Source organism: Triplophysa dalaica, chromosome 7 (genome assembly GCF_015846415.1).
Source record: "Triplophysa dalaica isolate WHDGS20190420 chromosome 7, ASM1584641v1, whole genome shotgun sequence".
Taxonomy (NCBI): Eukaryota; Metazoa; Chordata; class Actinopteri; order Cypriniformes; family Nemacheilidae; genus Triplophysa; species Triplophysa dalaica.
The window spans coordinates 21,056,932-21,080,363 of NC_079548.1; the positions used below are offsets into that span (position 1 = coordinate 21,056,932).

General features: G+C 36.8%; 2 protein-coding genes across 2 annotated transcripts; one reads left to right on the forward strand and one right to left on the reverse strand.

Moving 5' to 3' along the window:
• Positions 1-2,168: 2,168 nt before the first annotated feature.
• LOC130426399 (protein SCO1 homolog, mitochondrial) lies at positions 2,169-4,851 on the reverse strand. The gene is made up of 7 exons (XM_056753155.1): positions 4,511-4,851; positions 4,020-4,133; positions 3,780-3,870; positions 3,454-3,651; positions 3,222-3,314; positions 2,996-3,111; positions 2,169-2,861 (listed from the first exon to the last, which is right to left on the reverse strand). Exons 1-7 carry the CDS (start codon positions 4,682-4,684, stop codon positions 2,727-2,729), a joined length of 921 nt encoding a protein of 306 aa, XP_056609133.1. The 5' UTR covers positions 4,685-4,851; the 3' UTR covers positions 2,169-2,726.
• A 603-nt stretch (positions 4,852-5,454) lies between these two features.
• Positions 5,455-22,229, forward strand: tbl3 (transducin beta like 3). The gene is made up of 23 exons (XM_056753978.1): positions 5,455-5,597; positions 5,742-5,793; positions 5,870-5,965; positions 6,049-6,096; positions 6,185-6,326; positions 6,452-6,536; positions 6,903-7,073; positions 7,330-7,405; positions 7,578-7,674; positions 8,594-8,805; positions 8,912-9,053; positions 9,830-9,888; positions 10,005-10,111; positions 11,665-11,800; positions 14,344-14,574; positions 16,312-16,382; positions 16,519-16,675; positions 19,289-19,347; positions 19,934-20,037; positions 20,550-20,621; positions 20,710-20,868; positions 20,951-21,044; positions 21,630-22,229. Exons 1-23 carry the CDS (start codon positions 5,566-5,568, stop codon positions 21,964-21,966), a joined length of 2,739 nt encoding a protein of 912 aa, XP_056609956.1. The 5' UTR covers positions 5,455-5,565; the 3' UTR covers positions 21,967-22,229.
• Positions 22,230-23,432: the final 1,203 nt, after the last annotated feature.

Here is a 23,432-nt window from a genome sequence, read left to right on the forward strand (position 1 = left end):
TCTTTTTTTACGCGACTGTATGTCAGAATATGGGCTTATGTGTAGTTCATGCAGTAATATTTGTCCACATAGATGAAGATAAAAAACAACAAACAGAACCTGGTCATTAATATTTTTAAATAAAACAAAATAAATATCCTCTTTTAAAAACTGAAATAATTTCATTCACATTTTTTATTGTATTAAAATGTAAGTTTTGATTTAGGATGCATAATAAATGTAAAAATACAAATTAACTTACCGATCAAATTCAGTTTTATTTCATCAGGGAACCATGTGATATCTTCACCTCAGAGACAATGAAACTTAAACTTAATTGAGCTCTTTCAGTAATAAAAACGTTATTTAAAAAAAACATCTTCATAAAAAGAAAACGCACTGTTTGCAAATGTTTTCATTTGCTGTCTAATATCAAACTCATCTTTAAGGAATGAGGAGTAGAGAAACCAGACCCATAAATAGGTGACCTCCATTCGTGATAAGATCTCAACACGTACTGAGGAACTCCTCCTGGAGTTTGTTTACACCATCTAGCAGATGATAGAGTAACTAAACCCAGATTACAGCTCATTGTGACTTTTTCTCCTTTATTCTCTGGGCGTTCTGGAGGATTCTGAGTCACTGCAGTCGCTCCACTCACACCTGTAACCTTTACATCAGATTGTGTTTCAAACACTTTATATCTGAGATGAGATGTGATGAATACTCACAGGTCAGAAGAGTGAAGAAAGTGCAGAATGATCTGATCATCTTGTGATTTGATTTGTGTGATGTGTAACCATGAGCAGATGTTGAAGAATAAAACTGAAGTGATCAAACAGACACTTGAAGATGATAAAGAGATCGAAGAGGGAGGAGCTAAACACTAAACAAGACTGCATTACAACGTAGGCTACTGCACACACACACATTTATGCAAATGAATTTTTTGAATTCCTATCAGTACTATCATGCATTGAAAATGGCCTTATCATTGACAAATATATTCATCATTTCACTATCCACTTATTTGCAGTGGGATCTGCTTCTTACATGTTTTGTGTATCACACTTGAAATGATAAAAATATCCATGTATCAGACGAACAAAATCAATCCATTTTCTTTATACCCAGATTTATCAAAATGCCCTTGCCTTTTTATGTGTGACTCAAAGTGAGAAATAAAAAATAAAGTTTTGTTTGTCTGTGATTGGCTGGTATTTGCTCCTCCCATAAAACTCCTTTAAATGGTCATTCAGTCTCTTCTTTTTTAATTAAATTTTATATTAATGGAGAGTAAAGAGAGAAGAGACTGAGTGAATGTTTCTCTTTGTATTCACTTTATGCCAATCACAACAGACGTCATCTATAAACATGCTTTCAAAACTCTGAAGTCTGAACTTTCTGATAAACTGAACCTCCAGATGTCACCACAGAGATTTTCCTAAATCTTATTTTTCGCTTCATTTTATCCAGTATTTCATTGTGTTTTTATCCAGGTGTCAGTGGTGTTATAATAGTAACTCACAATCCTGCAGTTCTCACAGTAAATGAAGGACAGACAACCACAGTGTACTGCAATCTGGACACGGTTACTAACAATGCTGCTCAATCGCTGGAGAACCTCCACTTATCTTTCTACAATCCAAACAGTTCTCCCCATGGATCCGGATAATCTCTTCCTAATTTCACATCAATACATTCATCTAAATCAGAGTATAGTTTGAGCATCAATAATGTGGATGTGAGAGATTCAGCAGTGTATAACAGTGAGACATGGGGCAGCTCTGCTAAGGAGTGGGTATCACGGTGATTCACAGCATGATAAAAACATCCTCGCAGCTGACAATCACTTTTGGTTTTACACAGCATTAGAAAAACAAGTTATTATAAATAGATGCAATGTAAAAAAAAGTAGAAAAAACACTTTACAATAAATATGAAGGTATTTGTTAACATTAGTTGATGCATTTGCTAACACAAAGGATAAAAAACTATACTAAAGCATTTATTATTGTTAGTTTGTGTTACTTTCAGCATTTCAGAATTCGTTTTTTACCAAGATAATATCGAACCGAGATGAACACTTGCATTGGCATCAACTAACATTAACAAAAATAAATAGATTGTTAGTTCATGTTAGCCAATGCATTTACTAGTCTTGACAAATACAACCTGATGCCGTTCAGTGTTTTTACTTTAGCTGACAAGACATTTATTACAGATAAAGCTTCTTTATAATAATGCGGTTTGATCGTTAATGCGACTGATAAACACAAACCAATTTCTACACGCCAGAACAATTGAGATATAACAGCGATTGGAAAATGTGAGGAATTGAAACAGAGTTGTGTAAGAGGGTCTACAAGTTACTACAAAAGTACACTTATTTTTCCAGTTTGCGTTGTGAATGAGCTTTTACTCATGAAGCATAACAACTGATGGTTTAAAAGGACGTGGTGGTCAATAAGTATAGGTGAGAGAGATGCCACACCGAACTGAGCAATCTCTGAAAAATATCTATTACAACGCAAATCCAAAATGATAAACAATACATTTTAATTTATTAAGGTTGAGTCATTTGAATCCCTTTAATGTTTACAGAAATAAAAAGCAATGGTCAAGTTAATGTGTTAAACTGGAAGTGACTTAGCAAATGGGAGTTAAACTTTAAATAAACATAACACATTTCACAGACGAAAGAAATAGACATCTTGATTCTCCACACCTCAGAGCATCATAGCACATCATTTTCCCTGTTTGTACTTCCTCATGTGGGATGCAATGGATCCTGAGATCTCGGAAGGTTTTTTGTTCTGTCCAAAATACTCCAAGAATTGACCATCAGGTCCCACCAGATACATTATGATGGTGTGATCAACCTATGTTTAAAGAGAAAACATTGCAATGTGACAGCCTATCAGGTTGTGGAATTGGATGAGTATATAGTGTGTGTTATGTTTTTTATAAACATTCAACTGCATGAACTGCATGACTTAGTAGACTAAAAGCTCACTATGTAGTCGTTGTCTTCATCTTTAGGGCCCTGGCTGTAGTACACTCTGTATGCTCTGGACACCTGTTCGATTTGAGCAGTTGTGCCTGTCAAGCCGATCAGCTTTGGAGAAAACTCTGTATGAGAGATAAGATATCAGAAAACATCGACACGAGAAAATCAAACCATCACAACATATGATGTATGTTGAAGAATAAATAGATACAGTAATGTTTCGTTTGCTCACCTTTGACATAAGCTGACATCGCCTCTGTTGTGTCTCTGTCAGGATCGATTGTAATGAGAATTGGTGATAAATCTGGAAGCGTCTTAATTCTGTCTGTGACAGAAAAAGCATAACAAAATAATCAATCCCCATATTTCAGATACATTTCATACAGTTATTTTACATTTCACGTTCTTCCAAAAAGACAGAAAACGATTTGTTGATTGAAGTAAATAATAAAACGATACATTACCAATCTCATCTACGACCTCGATCATTTTCTCCAACTCATCGGGACAAATATCTGGACAGTGTGTGAATCCAAAATAGATCAGCACCCACTTGCCAAGGAAATCTTCACTCTTTGCGGGTTTATTGTTGTGGTCCACCAGTGAGAATGGACCCCCTAGTGCTGGTCTTCCTATTGACTTAGTTTTTTCTCTCTCAATCCCTAAAATACGTACATATAAAAAAAAAACATTATTAACATATTATAAGCAAATATCAACAGTAGGAAAAGAGATTGAAACAAGCATTTATTATAAACAAGTTGCTCAGTCATAAATAGACACTCCTTACTTTCTTCTTTTTCTCTTTTTAAGTACTTCATCCCCAAAAGTAAACCTCCTCCCAACGCAAATGTGATGGCAAGAGATTTCCAAGTCACTGGCTGTAAGAAACGAGGCATAGGCTTTATTCAACCCAGTTCAAGTAGATCAGCTGGATTCAACCTCACGATTTCTCTGTCCCACAGCACATCATACACTAAGTAAGTTTAAGGTTCAGTTTTGAAGCCCGTAAAGAGTAAATGTTGCTTACGCCAGTCTTTTTGTCGCTGGATTTGTTCTGTCCAGATGACGGTGGAGGAGGTAGTGTGGACAGTGTCCGTATGCTTATAAGAGACTCATGTGGTGCTGTCCACAATCTCCTAAACTGAAGAAGTGGATCACATTCAGTACACGAACATGTCAAACAGGGGCATTGTGATTTAAAAATCATTTACAAATGACATCAAAATCATTTATAGGTTTAATGAGGAGAGCACTGAGGCTTTTTCATTCAATAATAAATTAGCAGAGTAGTGTGTAACGTAAAGAAGTAAACACTTATGCATCATTACAAGACTGTATACTTTACAACTTTACAAGCATGCTTTCCATAGAGTAGACAGATGTGCAGCTGAACGAGACAGAGTTTTAGAGTAAAACGTTTGGGAATAATAATGGAATAAAAAAGTTAAAGATGATTTCCTGTTGTGATGAACGTACGTTATGCATGAGCAGTAAATGAATAAGAAGCCGGTGACCTACCAGTGTGTTGCTCTGTGAAAGCACTGCGCATGTGTGAGCTTCTCTTCTATTCAAGACGTGTGAATTACTGACAGGTTTGTTGACACGCACCAATCTAAACATTTGACATCTCAAACTCTGTACACTTAACACCGTTGTTAAACCCATAATGTTACTTCTGACATATGACATCATGCCTCCTCAAGGCGGAAGTATCTGTCGGGTTCACGCGATGTGATAGTGTGGAATAGCAGCATACAGTTTACTGACCTGGAATCAGGCGTAGATATATAACAACTGTGGTGTAAACTATGAACTGCGTTATAAAACCGACAACAGCTGATCTCAGATCTGTTTGATGGTATAAAATGCAGAGCGGAAGTTACGTAACGTTAAACGTCACGCAGTTGCATACGTTAGTGGAGCATTAGCGACATCTAGCGCTTAAACTTCAAAACAACAAGCGAGATTCTTACATCTGTTTGTGTGAACCTGAGTAATAAATTAACTTAGCTAATTAATATAATAATAAAGCTAATAAAATAATACAATTACCAATGTGTAGTTGCGAATTTATCATTGCCAATTTATCTAGAATAATTTAATAATTGAATAAATATAAATAAATTGGACCTTCATTTAAATTAACATTGACCCAAGAGCCGAGGGTATCTTAATACTTATTAAAAAGCATCCCTGGGTGCAACTGCAGAGCAGTAATCTTGGAATTTAAAAAATACAAATTAAAATTAAAATAAATATTATTTTCATATGTATTACAAGTTATGTTTATGTAATTATTTATTACAACGATCCCTATTGTTTTGTAATTTAAATGAAATATAGTGCATAAAAAAGCATTTGTTTGTGCGTTTAATGAGTAAAAAGCCAATTCGATATAGTTTGTGTACCAGCCAGTAGATGTCACTGTGTGTTCGCCGTTGACGTCACATTAACGCGACACTTCTGTGCTCACATGTACCATGCGTACAAAATACAGGAGTAAATAAGTAATACACATGCTTTTAATAATACCTATTTTTTTAACAAAAAGTTGAGAAACAGTGTGGATTATCATGGCTTTTAGCACGCTGCCATTTAAATCAAAGTAAGTGTTATTTTAGTACATTTTTACGTTTTAAGAGGGAAACGTGCTTCCAAACGCAGACAACTAGTCGAGTCGAGTTACGATCACATGCGTAAACTCAGTTATTTGACAGTCAGTTTATATTCGTCTGATTTGTTTCTTCAGTTATGCTGTGTCCAGCAAAATCGAGCCGTTTTACAAGGGAGGTAAAGTACAGGTAAGATCACATCAGCAGGTCATTAAACGCAAGTTGTTTTTACCAAACGTTTCACATCTTGTTTATCTCCATCTAGATCAGTCAAGATGAACAATACATTTTTTGCACATGTGGACCACGAGTCAACGTTTTGCAAATTGACACAGGAAAAATTATCCATAGCATCGAGCAGGTCGGTGTCTCATAGCCCTGTGTCTGCTGTTTTAATGTGCTCGCAAATATCATTGTGTATTTCACACATTTTCATCTGAACAGGATGATCAGGAGGACATCACATCATTCTGTCTTAGTCCTGATGATCAGGTAAGACCATTCACTCATCTGTTAATTACAATATAATTAATGACAATAGTAATATATCCCATTATTGTTGCAATGCTTTTCTCTGCAGATGCTTGTCACCGCCAGTAGGGCTTTGCTTCTGAAGCAGTGGGATTGGAAGCAGGAGAATTGCAATAGATCATGGAAGGCCATCCACAACGTGCCGGTGGCCAGCATGACGTTTGACTGCACCTCCACTCTGCTGGCTACAGGTGGGACACAAACTTGCTTTACAATGCCCAGCAGTTTTAACTTCTTTTTTTTCAAACAGTAGAATTGCTTCCCAATATTTTAATCTGATTTTAATAAGATTAACTGGTGCTTTTTGTATTTCCAGGTGGTTGTGATGGCACTATAAAGCTCTGGGATGTTTTGAAGCAGTATTGCACCCACAATCTCAAAGGATCTTCTGGAGTTGTGCAGTATGTTATGAAGTGACAAAAGTCTGTCTTGGGAAATATGTGACGGCACCCTTAGAATAGCAATAAAATAAATTTCCTAAATGTTTAAAATCACTGTTTTACGTGGTAATACGTTACGGCATAAACAAAGTTTAAACTCTAAATGTCATTCCTCTCAAAATTACATTTGACATATATATTTTTAAACGTATCCGTATAATTTTCATAAATGTGTAATCCAGAAGAATGTTTCTAAATTTATTCTTACTAAAAATGTCAATGAAGTGAAAATGTCTAGGAGCCACTATGGCAACTTACTGATATAAAACTGGCAACTGATATCAATTATTTGGTAAATCACAGTCTCCTTTGTCTTATTTTATAAAGTCTGGTTGAGTTCCATCCAGACATCAGCAGGCTGCTGCTCTTCTCCTCTTCAATGCACTGTGGCATTCGTATATGGGACCTACGGACCAGCAAGTGTGTTTGTGTTCTTGAGAGCCACTACAGTGCCGTTACATCTTTGGCTTTCTCTCCGGATGGCCAGACTCTGGTCAGGTAAATATGAAAATCATCACTCAATTCTCAAAAATAGTTCTTTTCAGATATGTGGAGAAAACACCAGTGTGTTTAAGGTCTTGTTTAGGCTAGGATCCGTTATTAAATCTGTTCAGGGTCTAGTTAAAAGATGGTAGCATTTTTTGTAAATTTGCATTTGAATTTGAATTATTTTGCTCAAAATTAGAAATATTTTGTTAGGTGGAAGAATGTTTTTCACATTGGTCAAATTTAATGGAGATCCTTTCATTTTTAGTTCTGGCCGAGACAAAATATGTACCGTGTGGGACCTGAAGGAGAAGAAAGTGAAGAGAACTGTGCCTGTTTATGAGGTCAGACTATATCTATGAGCCATGGACATATTTTTTGAAAGACTTGATTGATTTCATTTCTTCGTAGGTTGTTATGTTTACATAAATATTCATATAGTAATAAATAAGTTAGGTACTCTGTAGAAGTTAAAAGTTGATTTTGGATGCCTTGACTTCATTTGTTTGTGTTTAGGCAGTGGAAGGTGTTGTTATTCTGCCTGAGAAGAGCCATTACTCTCAGATGGGTGTGAAGAGCAACGACTTATACTTTGTCACAGCTGGCAGTAAAGGTAAGCGCTGTAGTTCATGGCAGAAGCCATTTTGACTTAAAATTAATCAATGTCCATGATCATTTGTGACCATAGACAACAAAACCAAAACAAAACCAAACATGTTCAAATAACTAATAAATATGACCCTGGACAACAAAACCTTATGGGACAATTTTTCGAAATTGAGATTTCATGAAAGCTGAATAAATAAGCATTCTATTGATGTATGGGTTTTTAGGATAAGACAATATCTGGTGGAGAAAAAAACTTTTAAACTCTAGAATCTATGGAATAAAACAAAATATTGAGAAAATTGCTTTTGAAGTTGTTAATGTAGGAGGTGCTGTAGCTGTAGTAAAATAAAGTTTTTATATAAAGTAAAATAAAAATCGATCAATTTGACCCATACAATGTATTTTTGTCTATTACTAAAAATGTTCCTGTGCTACTTAAGACAGGTTTTGTGATCCAGAATCACAAATAAGCTTTCTATTGATGTATGAGTTGGAATAGGACAATATCTGGCTGAGACGCAACAGTTTAAATCTCTGGAATTTGGAGGTGCTAAAATATTTAATTTTGAGAAAATTACCTTTAAAGTTCTTAATCATATGCACTGTAGCAGTCCATCTACTCACAAAAATAAAGTTTTTATATAGTTAGAATAGGACATTTACGAAATATCTTTATGGAACATGATCTTAACTTAATATCCCAATGATTTTTAGCATTAAAGAAAAATGTACCTATTGACTACTATTTGACTTTTAGTTAAAATGTTCCCATGCTACTTAAGACTGGTTTTGTGGTTCAGGGTCACATTGTGAATCATGTTCAATTAAAATGGTCTACGTACTGACCCTTGTGGCACACCATTGTGTAGTTGATGTAGAAGTGGATGTTTATGTGTATAAATGGTTCTTACGGTCCTCACCAGGTGTTCTTAGAGTGTGGGAGTCCAGCTCAGCACGTTGTGTGTTCACTCAGACCTTCCCTGATGCACCTGCTCTCAGCACAGATGAGGGTGATCTGAACCCACGGTGTCTGGTGCACTGCCTGCCCATGCTCCAATCCGACAGACTCGTCACAGTCACAGCAGAGCACAACATCCTCATCTATCAGCTGCCCTCTGTCACAGTTCAGCAGCAGGTTAGTTTCTATTTTCGCTTTCATTTTTTATTTATCCTCAGCATAGATATATCCTGTACTTCATATTTGAATCTATAGTGCAAATTTTTTTCTTATTTTTATGCAGTTTGTTGGCTACAATGACGATATCTTAGACACAAAGTTTCTGGGGAAGGATGACACCCACATTGTTGTGGCTACTAACAGCTCTCAGTTGAAAGTCTTTGAATTGGCCACCAATAGCTGCCAGATATTGTATGGACACACAGGTAAATTGGAACCACAAGAGGGCAGCAGCATGCTGCAAACATAATGTTTATGTCTGCTGTTTCAGAATGTATCGTGTTGTTCACTGAAAGACAGATATGTTGGTTCTAAAACTGCTGCTTAAAGCATTCTTTCAGTCTACTGGTGAACAAGTAATGACAAAATGAGATTTTTTTTGTGAACTGGAAATATTGGAAAGTAAAATCAAACAAGCAGCACACCTGCCGATGTTGTCACTTTTAGTCCATTCAAGTTTAAGCATTCCACTGTGAGATACGGTATATTGTATAGTCCTGTAACACCCAAGTAACTTGTAGGCATGTCATCTGAAATACACAGATTAGTATTAGATTAGATGAATAGTAGATTGTTTGCAAACATTTATTCCAAATGTCCAATTTACCTGTAAGTATCGAGGCACATTTGTCTTTAAAGCAAAAAGAAGGGATAGAAATTGTGTACACAAAACTCCCAAAATAGACAACAAAGTACAATGCCTGCTGTTTTAATGTTTAGAGCCACAACCACAATATTTTAGCAACTTTTAATAGTCAGTCTAATCAAGAAATGTGCTCAGAATTTCTTCAGTCGTGTTAACCTTTCTTGTTATTAAACACTACATACCAGCTTTGCAGTGTAAATGATGCATGACTCGAACTTTAAGGTCAGCATTGTTTGTGTGTAAAAAAACAAGAAGGTTATCTTGACACGTTGTTGACATTCACTTCAGTGAACACCACAGGATTGTCTTCTGACATGTCTTGTAATCTGTTTGCAGATACCATCTTGTCTATAGATGTGTTTCGAAAGGGCTCCATGTTTGCAAGCTGTGCGAAGGTGATTATTTTACACTCTCCCGAAAAGCCTTATCGGTTAAGCCTGGCACGCAAAATATCTTGTAAATGCATAGTTTCACCCATGTGATAAAACAAGATGTTTCTGTAACACTATAGGACAAGAGCATTCGGTTGTGGAGTATGGATCCTGAGAGCGGCCGTGTGCACTGCGTGGCTCAGGGCAGCGGACACTCTAATGCTGTGGGCTCCATTGCCTGCTCCAGGTCAGACATCAGCTGATGCGTAATAAGATAAAGCTTGTGGTTGCAGATGAGATTTTGTGACACTGCACTGACCTGTTGACTTCAGCGTCTTTCTGCAATTTCTTTTTCATGATCCCACAACCAATTTTCCCCGATCTGTCATTTGTAAACAGAACAACAAAGTGTGGGCTTCATGGCAATAATTGACACATTATTTCACTAAGTTAACATGTATTCCTGTTTCAGATTCAGATTTCCAAACCAGAACCATTGGTTTTAAAATAGTACAGCTTTTCAAAACATTTATAAATAACATAATTGCAGCTTCAAAAAAGTCATTGTTTAAAGGAGCCAGTCTTTTCCTGTTTTTGAGGCTTTGATTATTTTTTTGGGGGATGTTTAACAATAGATGTTCATGTTTCTAAATTCAAAAAACGTTTTATATTTCCCATATTTCTATTATAAGTCTATTGTTCACCGCAATCCTTTTTCTTACAAAACGACTGGATTTCTTCCGGTCTATATAAAGTCCCTCCTTCCGATAAGCTGACCCGGTCTGTTGTGATTGGTTCCCCGCTTAGAGTGCGTGTGAAGATGTCCCACCCATACCATATCTGCTAGCTTCCTCTTCTCAGGCTGTTGTGATTGGTCGATCCCCCTCTCTGTGCACATGTATTCATAAGCTTTTAGCAATAAACAATAACAATGGCGTCAACTTCATTTCATCAGTTAAATCCTGCGGATCAATCTAAGTGTAACGGAGGTGTGCTAGTGCATGTGCAAACTTCAATTGTCAGAGTTCGCAAATGTTTTTCCTACTATGGCGAGGAAAATGACACGGACTGATTGGGTCAGACCGGTTATATTAATTAACACTTAAAACATGCCTTTTTAATATCGAACCCTAGTTGGGTTATAAAACAAGCAGATTAAATACATTTGCAAGCAGGACTTCAAAGGACGTTTCATAGAAGTGTTTAAGAGGTATGCGCACACACTATCTGTATGTGAACCGCTTTCACAGCCGATGTTAAAGTCATGGAAGCTGTTTTTTGACCGTTGGTTATCTTAGAATGTGTGTCGCTGAACTATTATTACCAGCTGTAGGTCTGTGAAAAAAAAGTGAAAGTAGTTTAGCCTATCTCAGTCAAATGTGTACAATCTCTGATAACCAAACACTACTCCAGCGGGTCTTCCACTTCTCTAAGGATGACCTTCCCGCTTCTTTTGGGCAGAGGTTATTAAAAGCACTCGGAATAGTGACATCATGTACCCGGGAAGTAGAGGGCTGTAGTCCGATTCCAGCCGTTCTCTGTAGTCCTTGAAAAGCAAATTCTGTTAAAGACAATGTCTCACTTGGCATTTAACTTTGAGCTTTATCATTTTGCAGGTATTATTTATGCTCTAAAAGCAACATTACACACTAACTTAAGGTTGAAAAATGTGATCACGGGGAATGGGACCTTAAACTCCACCTGTTGTGCCTTTAATAGACAGTTTACACTTTATATGATTAATAATCTGAAGTAGTTTTTCAGATGTCTAAAGCTTCCTTCACCTGTTCTCGTCTGCAGATTGAAGAATATCTTGCTGGTGTCTGGCAGTCAGGACTGTACTGTTAAGGTTTGGGATGTGTCGGAGACTCTGTCTGATGCAGGGTGTGAACCAGCAGTGATGAAGGCTCGACACACAGAGAAAGCTCATGACAAGGTGAGACTCTGGCTGCACGATTAAACGTTACCTTGATTGCGATCTCGATTCAAACACCCACACGATTTCATTAATGAAAATCATGATTCTCGTGTGTCTATTAACTTAGTTACACCTTGGACTAATATCATAAGGTAGGTAACGACAACACAAACAGTCTTTTCGACCACACACTCATTATACATGTCAAATGATCATAGCAGTACTGGGATTAAAGCAGAGAGTTGCCAACTCACACACGTTTACAAGCTCCTACTCTGCCCAAATTAATCTCACGCCAAATAACAGACCAACATATAAAGGAAATACAGCCTGACAACAAAACTGGTCTTATGAGTGTCTTTCAAGATTGTGTTGTTTCATCAAGTTGCCAAGCATTTCATGTTTTCAGGTTAATTTAAACTGTTTACAGGTGAGAATACTGCGTTGTTATGTTTATCAGTAGTGTCTTTCTTTAAAGACCCTTCAAGCAGTCTATAGATATCAGGCATATTGATAAATCCTTCTAAAGACCTTTAATTGCAAGCATCTCCTAATGAATATGTTTTGCTTAGAAATATTTCATATAAAGTTACTTCAATGCATTTATACATTTTAGGAAGTTAAACTTTTGCATTTAAAGTAAAAAAACAAAACAAAAAACACTTCAGTTTACTTTTTTATAAAGTGCTCACTATAGTTACTGTAGGTCAACCATGAAATATGAAAACATTTTGAAGCAAAGTCCTACATATTACATATGTAAAGTCATTCTGATGAAAATTTTCGAATTCATGAATTTCTTTGTATTTTTTAAATGTTAGTTGGCACAAAGGAATGTAAACCTGCTCCCCAGAGTTATTATAGTTTTGATTTTAGTTTTATTTATATTTTCAATTAGCTTTTTTTATGTTATTTTTTGTTAAAGTCTCTTGTTACATGCTTTTAACATTTTATATGTTTTTTATGTTGCTATATAAGATTAATTCATTTTTATTTTATGTTTGTGTTTATTATTACAATTTTAGTGTTTTAACTTATATCAGTTTATTTTTGTGGAAACATTTAAAATTTTCATTTAGCATCGTGTATCATAATGATATTTCATAAGTTCTTTTGCCCTGTCTTTTATATTTTTTTAACTTTTTAAACGCTTCGCTCGTCACTGTCCTTTTTTCACAATCGTCCAATCACATTAGAGGAGAGGCGAGACAAACACTACATTGACCAACCATCATTCACAACAATCGAGATGTTAATATTAACGGTTATGGCATTTCCAAGTAATATTCTTCTAAATAAGATACTAGTAACAAGTACGCTATCTGTTAACTCATTCCCCGCCAGCCTTTTTAAAAAAAGTTCCCAGGCTACGCCAGCGTTTCTTAACATTTTCACCCAAATCTAATGGCTCACAGTCAATTTTCTGTAAATATATGGACAAACAATATGTCAAATGAAAGAACAGAGTCTTTAAACAAAAGAAACCGTATTCTTCTATCTTCATTTGTCCATTTTTTTATCACTCCGTAGATGTGGGTAGGTAGATTACACTCGGAACAATCATTAAAAACCGCTAAAACATATACTTTCTAGGTTCTGGGAATCTGTACTTTTTCCCAAAGGTGTGTAATAGCGCCACCTGCTGTAAAACAGTACAAACACTGATTGCCGTAATAACTCGTCTTTGGCGGGAAAGCGTTTTTTTTTAAATGACGAGATAACTCGTCAATGGCGGTGAAAGAGTTAAGGATATTCAAAATCACAGGAAACAACGCATACCTGGAATAACGCGCACTGCCTCCAAAGCGTTCTCAAGCGCCACCAGTTGGTGGTTTTCAGGAGAGCACCAGGTATTATTATTTAAGATGGCTAAAATGTTTTGTGGACACAGTTTTATTGATTAATTTATTGGTAAGCATTTAGTCTTTTAGTATCTTATGCATTTAATGTAGCAAATCCAGAGAATGAAGTCCAGAGGATTCCAGCAATCCTAGATACATAATTTGCGTAGCTGTTCATAGGTGGGGATTATTCAAATTTTGAACAAGCTTGCATGCGCACGCCATGTTTACGAATGATTGGATTTCAACAACATACACACATTTTACTATCAAATCTGACGTTAACGAAGTATCTGTGAATGCGAAGGAAGGTTTTCAGTAAGGTCTGTTTTATGTGCAAATTACTCTAAATTTCCTCATATAATTACGAATGTTTCGTGAATGAGGCCTATTGTGTTTAAAACAAGATGTTGAGAGAAAAGAAAACGCAAGCATATTTGTTTTATAGAGTCGTATCATCGTTTTACATAATTGAATAGAATAGTAGCAGAATTGACATATTAATACACTAAAGCACAACAGGTACTCTGTAAGGGTGACCTATCATGCAAAATTGACTTCAATAATAATAAGGTGTTTGAACACCAATGTGTGTCCACAGTGTGGGTGTGTGTGTATGTGTAAGAAATTATCCGGGTAATGAAAAAAAAAAAAACTACTCAAAATGATCTGTGATGTATTTTGTGTGTTTAATCTCTTGCCCATGTGTTTTATTTAAAGGATGTGAACAGCGTGGCCATCTCTCCCAATGACAAACTTTTGGTGTCCGGCTCTCAAGACCGCACGGCTAAACTCTGGTCTTTGCCTGATATGAGTTTGTTGGGGGTTTTCAGAGGTCACAGTCGGGGCGTCTGGTGTGTGCAGTTCTCTCCTGTAGATCAGGTTGTGGCCACGGCCTCGGCCGACGGCTCCATCAAACTCTGGGGCATTCATGACTTCAGCTGCCTCAAGGTAAATGACACATTTAACAAATTTTACTACTGCTATGGTGCAGGCTTGTTTGGATTCAGCAGACAGATTAATCATCTTAAAATCATTTTATAAAGAAACCTGTTTTACATGTTGGTAATAAACCGGCTACGCAGTAAACCATGTTTACATGGAAGTTTGAGACTTGCCATGCAGTGAAATCTGAGAGAAAACCAGTATAGGCGTTTACATGGAGCGTGAAATTGGAGTAATGGGCAAAAAGCTACCTCTGCTGATCGGTTTTTGTTTAAGCCAATTATGAGCTTTCCCCGATAAAAGAAAAACATTTTACTCGACTTTACATATATCAGCTTATAAAGCATAATCTGAGTAAGACGCACTCACTGTTATTATTATTTAGTAGTTCTTTTTACTTCTTACTGATCTCAATTTGACCAACCATGACAAATGCGGTCTACCAAACCCAAATAACAGCCCAAAAGAAGGTCTGTTCTAGGGTAAAGATTTGAGAATTACTTCCAGTACACGTAAAACTGGCGCAGTGATAAACAATGGAAATATTGTGACCTTGATCTAGGGGTGTGCGATATGACGATATTAGATCGTGAACGATTAAAATGACTGCACGATCCACTTTTTCGGGAAAATCGTTAAATCGTCCTATATAGTAGTGTTCTATAGAATTCGTCCACATACTTGCGATAGATTGCGCCATGTTAACAAGCTCGTATACGTTGCTTGTGAATTCAGTAAGATTAAGTGACGCGGTCAGTGAAGATGGAGGGAAACACGGAGGACTTGGTCCCTAAAAAAAGTTCTCCATCAGTAATAATGAAATGGTTTGGGTTTTCCCCAACTGACACGGCCCAAACAACAGTTATTTGCAAATGTGGCAATGATAAGATTCGAGCGTCGTAAGCATCACAACGAACCTTTTTAACCACCTCAAAATAAAAGGGACTGAAAGAGTATGCCGACAGTCAAATTATAAAGGGATCCCACGCGAGTAAATCAGGTACAACCAAGCATACGGAAACTAAAGGGCTTAAACAACGACTTTACCGAAAGAACCATTTGAGAAAGGAACTCCGTATCCGTATGACAGAATGAACAAGCACTGGAAAGATGTCAGTGACGCGGTCGCATTTTACCTGGCCAAAGACATGATTCCCATAAAGACTGTGGAAAATGAGGGCTTTAAAAAACTGCTCAAAGTCGTAGATCCACGTTATGAAATACCCAGCCAAAAATATTTATCCTCCACGCCCATTCCACAGCTTTACTCCGAGTGCCGCAACAAGATGAAAAACAAAATTCAAAATGTAAAGTTTTTTCTAACAGCTGATTTATGTTCTTGCACTTGCATTAAATATTAACTTGATTAAAATATTCTTCATAATATAAATGGTAAAGAGTATATTTTTATATGGGGACTTAGTTTGGCTGTATTGAAGCCCCTTTAATTTGCAAAATAGTCTTAAAACCAACTTGAAGAAGAACCGCGATAAAATCGTGAATCGTGATCTATCTTGAAAAAATCGTGATTTGAATTTTTTTTCTAGATCGCCCACCCCTACCTTGATCCCTCATCATTACTGTTCACATTTTAAATTGTTTATTTTTGTTACCCCTGTTGTTTAACTGTGTCCTATTTCAACTGTATAATGACTAAATATATTATGATTTTCATGTAATGTATGAGATTTTCTACAAACAGAGGTTTATTTAGATGATTCATGGCATGTTTTGTGGTTATAGACTTTTGAGGGCCACGATGCTTCTGTGCTGAAGATCATATTTGTCAGTCGAGGTACTCAGTTGGTGTCAGCGTAAGTTATTCTATAAACTCCTTCACAAATTTGAATGTATTAAATCTGTGATTTGAATCCTTTATTTAACTACCGTGATTCTGTGATCGTGGTTCAATACGACCATCAGTGCTCAAACCAAACATTTGTTTCGCAGTGGTTCAGATGGGCTGGTGAAATTATGGACTATAAAAACAAACGAGTGTGTGAAGACATTCGACGCACACCAGGACAAGGTTTGGGCTCTGCACGGCAGCGGCAGGGATGACATGATGGTGACCGGATCCGCCGACTCCACCATCACCATCTGGAAGGTCAGTTCACACACATATCCAGTGTTTGCATCTAAATCTCTCAAGTGTATATAGGTGTGCTGGCATACGTGTACTGTCACACCAGTTTTTTTGCCATGTGTGTCGCCAAGTTATTCACAATTTTTATTGGGTACACAAGTTGTTACAGGTCCGTTACACACTTGTAGTATTCAACCAGTCATTACGCACTGGTAAACACCATGCTTTTTAGATCGATGAAATTTGTAAAAAAAATCTGCGCGTTTCAGAGAGTCTGGGCAAAGAGGAGATACAAACATGCACGGTAATACAGCGTTTACCTAAATCGTGTAGACACATTGCATTACATCTAAAACAAACGATAATATAATTCTGACCTTTGTTCTTGTTGATAATAAAAACTAAACCAACGAGTCTCCGCGAGCGCGCGCACACACACACATCATGTAGTGCACATACAATTTTTGACTGTCCAGTAGTTCACCTTCGTTGCTCCGTCTACTTCTGGTGTGTAGTACACGCAAACTGTGATGCTAAACTCATGTTTAAGTCGTTCACTATGTGAAAAAAAAAAGTTAATTCCATTCAACCCAATTAATTGTCTTGCGTTAAAAATATGGTCATTTCACTGAGGTAAAATGACATTCAACACGACTTGAAAAAATCCAAACTATAAAAAATGAATAAATCAACCAATATTTGTGATATATATCTGATTGAGTTCTTTACAAACACAAAAAGGGCAAATGCATAGACATATTTAGAGTAGAATTCACTCAAAAGTTTTTTAACTTTTATTGAAGTGGCAGCTAAAATCAACCCACTTCTTTTCGTACTATAGAACCAAGATAAAGACAAGTTACTTTACATTTCAGAAAAAATAAAATAAAGCAATGATAGTTTCAGAAACAGACAAGAATAAAGTTGAAGTATATTATTGTTGTCTTAGACTTTTGTGAGAGTACTTGATGAAGTACTCTCTGATTAAGTTTAGTTATATTTTAATATTTGTACTTCTTTTCAGTCAGAGTTCTTCAATTTTAGAGTTATTTGGGCAAGAGAAAATTCTGTAATTTAATGCAGGTTGTAGAACTGTATTAAGGGAAATTGTAATGTTCAATAATTTATGTAATTATAGTAAAAAAAATGTGTATTGAAGAAAAGTTAATGTTTTTTATAGTGGTGGGCAATTAACGGCGTTAACGCAGTGAGACTCTTATCGCGCGATAAAAAAAATGTCGCCGTTAATCTATTCTCAAAGTTGGGTTGGGTTGGGAGCTGGGTCTATACTACGCAAGCTATGATGACTTTCACCTTGATATTTTAGCGCGGATGTATACCAGCTTAACTGCACTGTACGGGGCGAGAACGAGATTTTTCAACTCTCGTGATTCGCGTCATAACCAGGGCTTCATTCGCGCGATTCGCGCAGCAAGTAGGTCTATTGGCTCTTTGCATTAACATATAAATCACTCGCGCTTGACGCGCCATTCGCGTTTGGTCTGAACACAACATAACGTTACTGTGAAATTACCGCATCAAACGTGACGTGCTAACATGGATGCAGCTATGAAGCCGCCGCGTTTGCTTCAGGGAATATTAATTTTTAAGAAGCTTCCCAATAGAAACATCGACAAGACTAAGGTTGTTTGCACCTTGTGCAATGCGGAATTGGTTTAAAAAAACACTTTCTCTCAACAGGTAGTGGTCTAGCTTTAGTTGAAACCAGTAACTTTGTATTGAGATCTAATGTATTATGGCTCCTGTATGACATATCGCTTGTTGCTCCCTGACTCTTTGTAAGTCGCTTTGGATAAAAGCGTCTGCTAAATGACTAAATGTAAATGTACTGTAGGAGCTCTTCCAGTCTCAAGTACCACCTAAACGGAAATCATCCCTTAGCTAATGCGGAAGTAAACACAAGTTCATTTTATTGAACATAATTTAATTTTCATCACCAATTATCATAGTAGAACAGCTTTCTCAAGCAGTTTGTGATGCATTTTGGAAACAGGAGATGAGCCCCTGGTCTAATGCGCCACCTGGCTTGAGAAACCCGTTCTCAAAGACTTACTTTTAGTCATTATTTGGGTAGCACACATATTCTGAATGCCTTCGGCAGAATTCAAATGAGCCATTTTAATCTAGATTAATCTAGATTAAAAAAAAAAAATCTATGCCCACCACTAGTTTTTTATATACTTTCAATTATGGATATAAAATTGGAATTGGCAAAAATTGGAATCGGCAAAAATCGGAATCGTCAGGTTTCACTTATAATAAAATCGGAATCAGCAAAGAAAATTGCAATCGGTGCATTTTCCTCCCGTGCCTCTCTACCGGCCGACCGGATATGACACCGACGCCAAGGGGCGTTACTCATGACGGCAAACCACTTCACTACCTGCTCTAAATGTACACCCCTCTGTCACATGATAGGATGGTTAATAATCACAACCCCACCAATCACCGCTACAAGGGAAGGACTATTGTTTCTACCAAATATGGTAATCCAGACATTTACCTAAACCTTGGTGATTCGCTAACAAGTTTGCCTTTTTGCAGCCATTATCTTCTGAGGTGGGCTTTTGAATATTTTTATTACAAGACTTGTTTTCTTTTTCTTGCGGTTAGGATGTGACTGAGGTGGAGCTGGAAGAGGAGCAGGCCAAACAAGAAGACCAAGTCCTCAAGTATGTCATCACTGCCTTGGGTTTATATATTAACATGAAACTATATTATGTCTAGACAACAGAGGAACACTACTTCAGTTGTGCGGGACTAATTTGGAGGATGTTGCGTAGTGTCAGGTTTTGTGTGTGCTAACATTATCGATACATCAAGGGGCAAGACTACTAACGTCATGCAGCACTTGCACAATAATAAAAGAGAATATATAATAAGGATGCACCGAAATGAAAATTCTTGGCCGAAGCCTAATAAAAATAAACCACATGGCTGAAGGCCGTCTTTTCACATTTCTTCGATTTATTTACACATTTTTTCCACTATTGCATAAACTGAATGGTCAAAATGCTTTTTATATTTTATCTTGCTTTTCAATATAAGACAATAAAACTTAAAATAAATTTGAGCAAAACAAGTATGTGCCGACCCCTGCATTAGATGGTTGAGTGCGTAGAGCCTAGTATGTCATTAGGACACAGCTTTGTAGTAGTTTATTTTACAAGGTGTAGAGGAAACACTTGATAAATGTGTAGAAACCGCCCCCCAAAACTGAAACTCATTAATTGATTTCACTTTGGTGCGTCTCCACAGGCAACAGGAGTTGGCAAATCTCCTTCATGAGAAGAAGTACGTTAAGGCTCTAGGTATTGCCATCTCTCTGGATCAACCACACACTGTCCTCAAAGTCATCAAAGGTACTTTTTCATCTTAACTATGTCTGTCTGGTTTACTTTCAGAATCAATTTCTTCTTACGGGCCTTCTGATAATTCGATTTAAAAAGCAGGTTGAACAACATTTTATGTTTATACTTCCTGGAGGGTTTTTTTACTTCATACGTCATGAATGTTGAAACGCAATAAGCACAGATTAATTTCAGATGGCTCGCGTGGGCGTGCGGAACATTGGTGCATTATTACCGGCTCAGTTTCCTCTATGTGAACAATGCTCCTTTAATCCAAGCCCTGTGCTGACTCAATACGTCACTTGTAGACACACGTGTAGAAATTCCAGTGTTCTTCCTTGATTGTCAAATCGGCCTTTTGTTGTGATTATGAAATTTGAAATGGTATGATAATGAATGAATGGAAAGAGAATGGCTGAATTGTTTTTGGAGAGATGGTAAGAATGGGTGCAGGAAATTGAGACTTCGGGCTGAGCTGCTAGGCCACAGCTTTTTCCCTGATTTTATATACGTGTCTTCAACAGAAATTCGCCAGCAGGACAGTGGCGTACCACAGCTAGAAAAGACCCTCCTGAAACTCCGTCAGGATCAGAAAGGTTCACTCACTTCATTCTTGATGCACTTTGTGTGTTGGTGTAGTGTTGTAGTGGGTCATCAGGTTCGTGACCATTGTGTAATATTCAGAGTCGGTGTTGCGGTACTGTTTGGTGTGGAACACTAACTCCAGGAGCTGTCTGGATGCTCAAGCAGTTCTTCAGGTGCTCCTCACACATGTCACCCCAGAGGAGATATTGCAGTACCAAGGGGCTCGTACTCATCTCGAGGCCCTCATCCCGTATACGGGTGAGTTCTCAGGGCCCTAAGTGCACACCTTTTAAAAATGATAATCAGATTACACAATAAACGTTTCTCACTTTTCCCGCAGAGAGACATATTCAGAGGATTGGCCGTCTCCTGCAGTCTTCCATGTTTTTGGATTACACGTGGCAGAAAATGCGTATCACGGGAGGTATAGAGAGGTAAAGGCAGCTTACTGAAATATTCTGCTTTTGCAGTCATTTGTGCTGGCTGCTGAGGTTACAAAAAATCTTATAGTTTCAAATAATTCATGTATTAAACTGAACCCATTCTGCACTGTTTTCACTTTACACATGAATCATGGCTTGTTGAGCAGGTTTTTTGCTCTTTGGGAGGTAAATAAATGGCAAATAAAAAGTATTGAGTCAGTAAGACTTATGAGCCATCGAGAACACCCTATCAAACAAGATCCAGTCAAATGGTCATTGACATGAACCTCCCACATTTAATTCATGTAAAACTTCACGTACGCAATGAAACCCTTTTTATTATTATGATTTGTTTCCTTACTGAAAATCATGTTGAATTTCTCTCGAAAAAGAATCTGTGTCTACAATGAGTCACTCCTCAGTTTTTAAGGAAGTGTTTTTCCTGTATTTGTCAAACACTTAACAATGAAACTTTATACAAGATATTTCTGATTGAAGTTTTGGTTGATGTTTAGCTATTTTTATCGTGATTGGCGTTCTTCCTTGTTCAGGTTAAATTTTGACATTTCTTGTGGTTGATGTGTTGTTTTCCTCTAGTTTGAGCTTGGATGATGATGAGATGGACACAAGGGATCAAGACATCTTCATTATAGACAAGAAACCGATAAGGATGGAACACGATCAAACAAATGAGCGACGAGAAGCTGACGAGGACGATGAAGATGCTTCAGACAATAGCGTAGTAGAGCATATTGACGAAGATGATAGTGTTACTGCATGTAAAAGTGCCAATGTAGGGAACAAGAACAAGGGTCAGAATGAAGGTGAAGAGTCCAGTGAGGACAGTGAAGATGAGGATGATATCATGGAAATGTCCACTTTTCCACCTAAATCTGCAGTCCCCGCACACTGTATAACAGCATCTATAAGGTGATTGGCTGATTGAGTTGTCAGTCATGACCTCTTATTCCTGTACTGGACATTGAATTGATGGACCATATCTGATCTGAAGAGATCCAGGGAATCATGTTGCTAGTGTTTCTCAGTTTGCCTTTTATAATTCTTCAATTTGTTATTGCAGCAATGCTTTGACATAACAAAAGTAACAAAACAATAATATTTTCATGTAGTTGAACTGTTATTCATTTCAATAATGTTCCTATCTATTGGAAAAGAATAATAAATTGTATTACGTTCTGTCAAGTCAACTTTATTTATATAGTGCTATATTTTCATTGTTACTCAGCATCTGTACATGAGACATATCGAATATTAGCAAAACATTTGAAGTTATACAAGGGAAAACAAATAAGGTGAAAACACATAAGACACGCTAAGCACATCCACATGAAAAACACGGACGCACAACTCCACACACACAAAATACACATGTACTAACACACACAGTGGTTGAGAAGCTCACATTTAAGGTACAGGAGAGAGAAACACGGGTCAAATATTAAACGGACTATAAATTGCATTATGTAATATTAAATAAGTCTAGTAAAAATATATAGTTGTAATACTAAAGCAGGCCCACGGCCAGGCAAACAGTAAAAAAACTATGCAAACTGTGGGGATGTTTTTCTTTTAAAATATTACAGATGAAGTACATGTTAAACTTTAAAGTGATTCTTCACTCTAAAATTCTGTCGTCATTTACCAGCTTCCACTTGTTCCAAATCTGTTTATTTTTTGTGCTGATGAACACATAGAAAGATATTTGGAAGAATGCTTATAACAGACAGATTTTGCCCCCCATTGACTCCCATAGTAGGAAAAAATACATTGGTAGTCAAACGTTAATAAGGGAAATGTTCCACATCACTGGTTTAAATGACATTTCATAATAGCAAATAAGACTTTCTCAGTATTATGGAAATTAAGTGATTACTCCGTGGAAGACCAGCAATGAGCAGGATGTTAAGCAGTTAAACAATAGATTAGGTTAGCCTCTTACAAAATGTAAACCAAGTTAGGACTCTTGTTAATGCTATTTAGGATAAATGCGAATTGGTGTGCAATGATAAACATGAACAAAAGTTTATCCAATTAAATGAATGAATAAAGGTTAAATGTGCGTGCCATACTTAACGTAATATTTCACACTTAGGTCTTAGTTGTTATGCGTAACATAAATAAGTGTTTAAGCTAACATAAGCTATGAGAAAAAATGAAAACTGGAGACAGGTAAAATAACTGAAAAGAAGCTTTTTTCAGCCCTCAAATACTGCAAAGAAAACACGTTCATATATACTTTTTTGCAACAGTAATATTTCTACATTTATTTAAGAAAAGATAGAAAAAATGTCATGTGTCTTATCATGCATCAGTCTTACAAATTGCTGCTGGATGACTTTGACACTCCAGAGGTTTGATTTTGTTGAAATTCAAGGAGAA

What these genes read in the sequence shown, in the direction of transcription:
- tbl3 (XM_056753978.1), top strand. Translation starts at nt 5,566, where the DNA reads ATGGCTTTTAGCACGCTGCCATTTAAATCAAA. An exon ending in ACAAGGGAGGTAAAGTACAG is followed by an intron (nt 5,794 to 5,869) that starts GTAAGATCACAT and finishes ATCTCCATCTAG; the next exon opens with ATCAGTCAAGATGAACAATA. An exon ending in CAAGAAGACCAAGTCCTCAA is followed by an intron (nt 19,348 to 19,933) that starts GTATGTCATCAC and finishes GCGTCTCCACAG; the next exon opens with GCAACAGGAGTTGGCAAATC.
- LOC130426399 (XM_056753155.1), bottom strand. Translation starts at nt 4,684, where the DNA reads ATGATGTCATATGTCAGAAGTAACATTATGGGTTTAACAACGGTGTTA. An exon ending in TTTCACAGAGCAACACACTG is followed by an intron (nt 4,134 to 4,510) that starts GTAGGTCACCGG and finishes CCACTTCTTCAG; the next exon opens with TTTAGGAGATTGTGGACAGC. An exon ending in ATGAAGACAACGACTACATA is followed by an intron (nt 2,862 to 2,995) that starts GTGAGCTTTTAG and finishes CTTTAAACATAG; the next exon opens with GTTGATCACACCATCATAAT.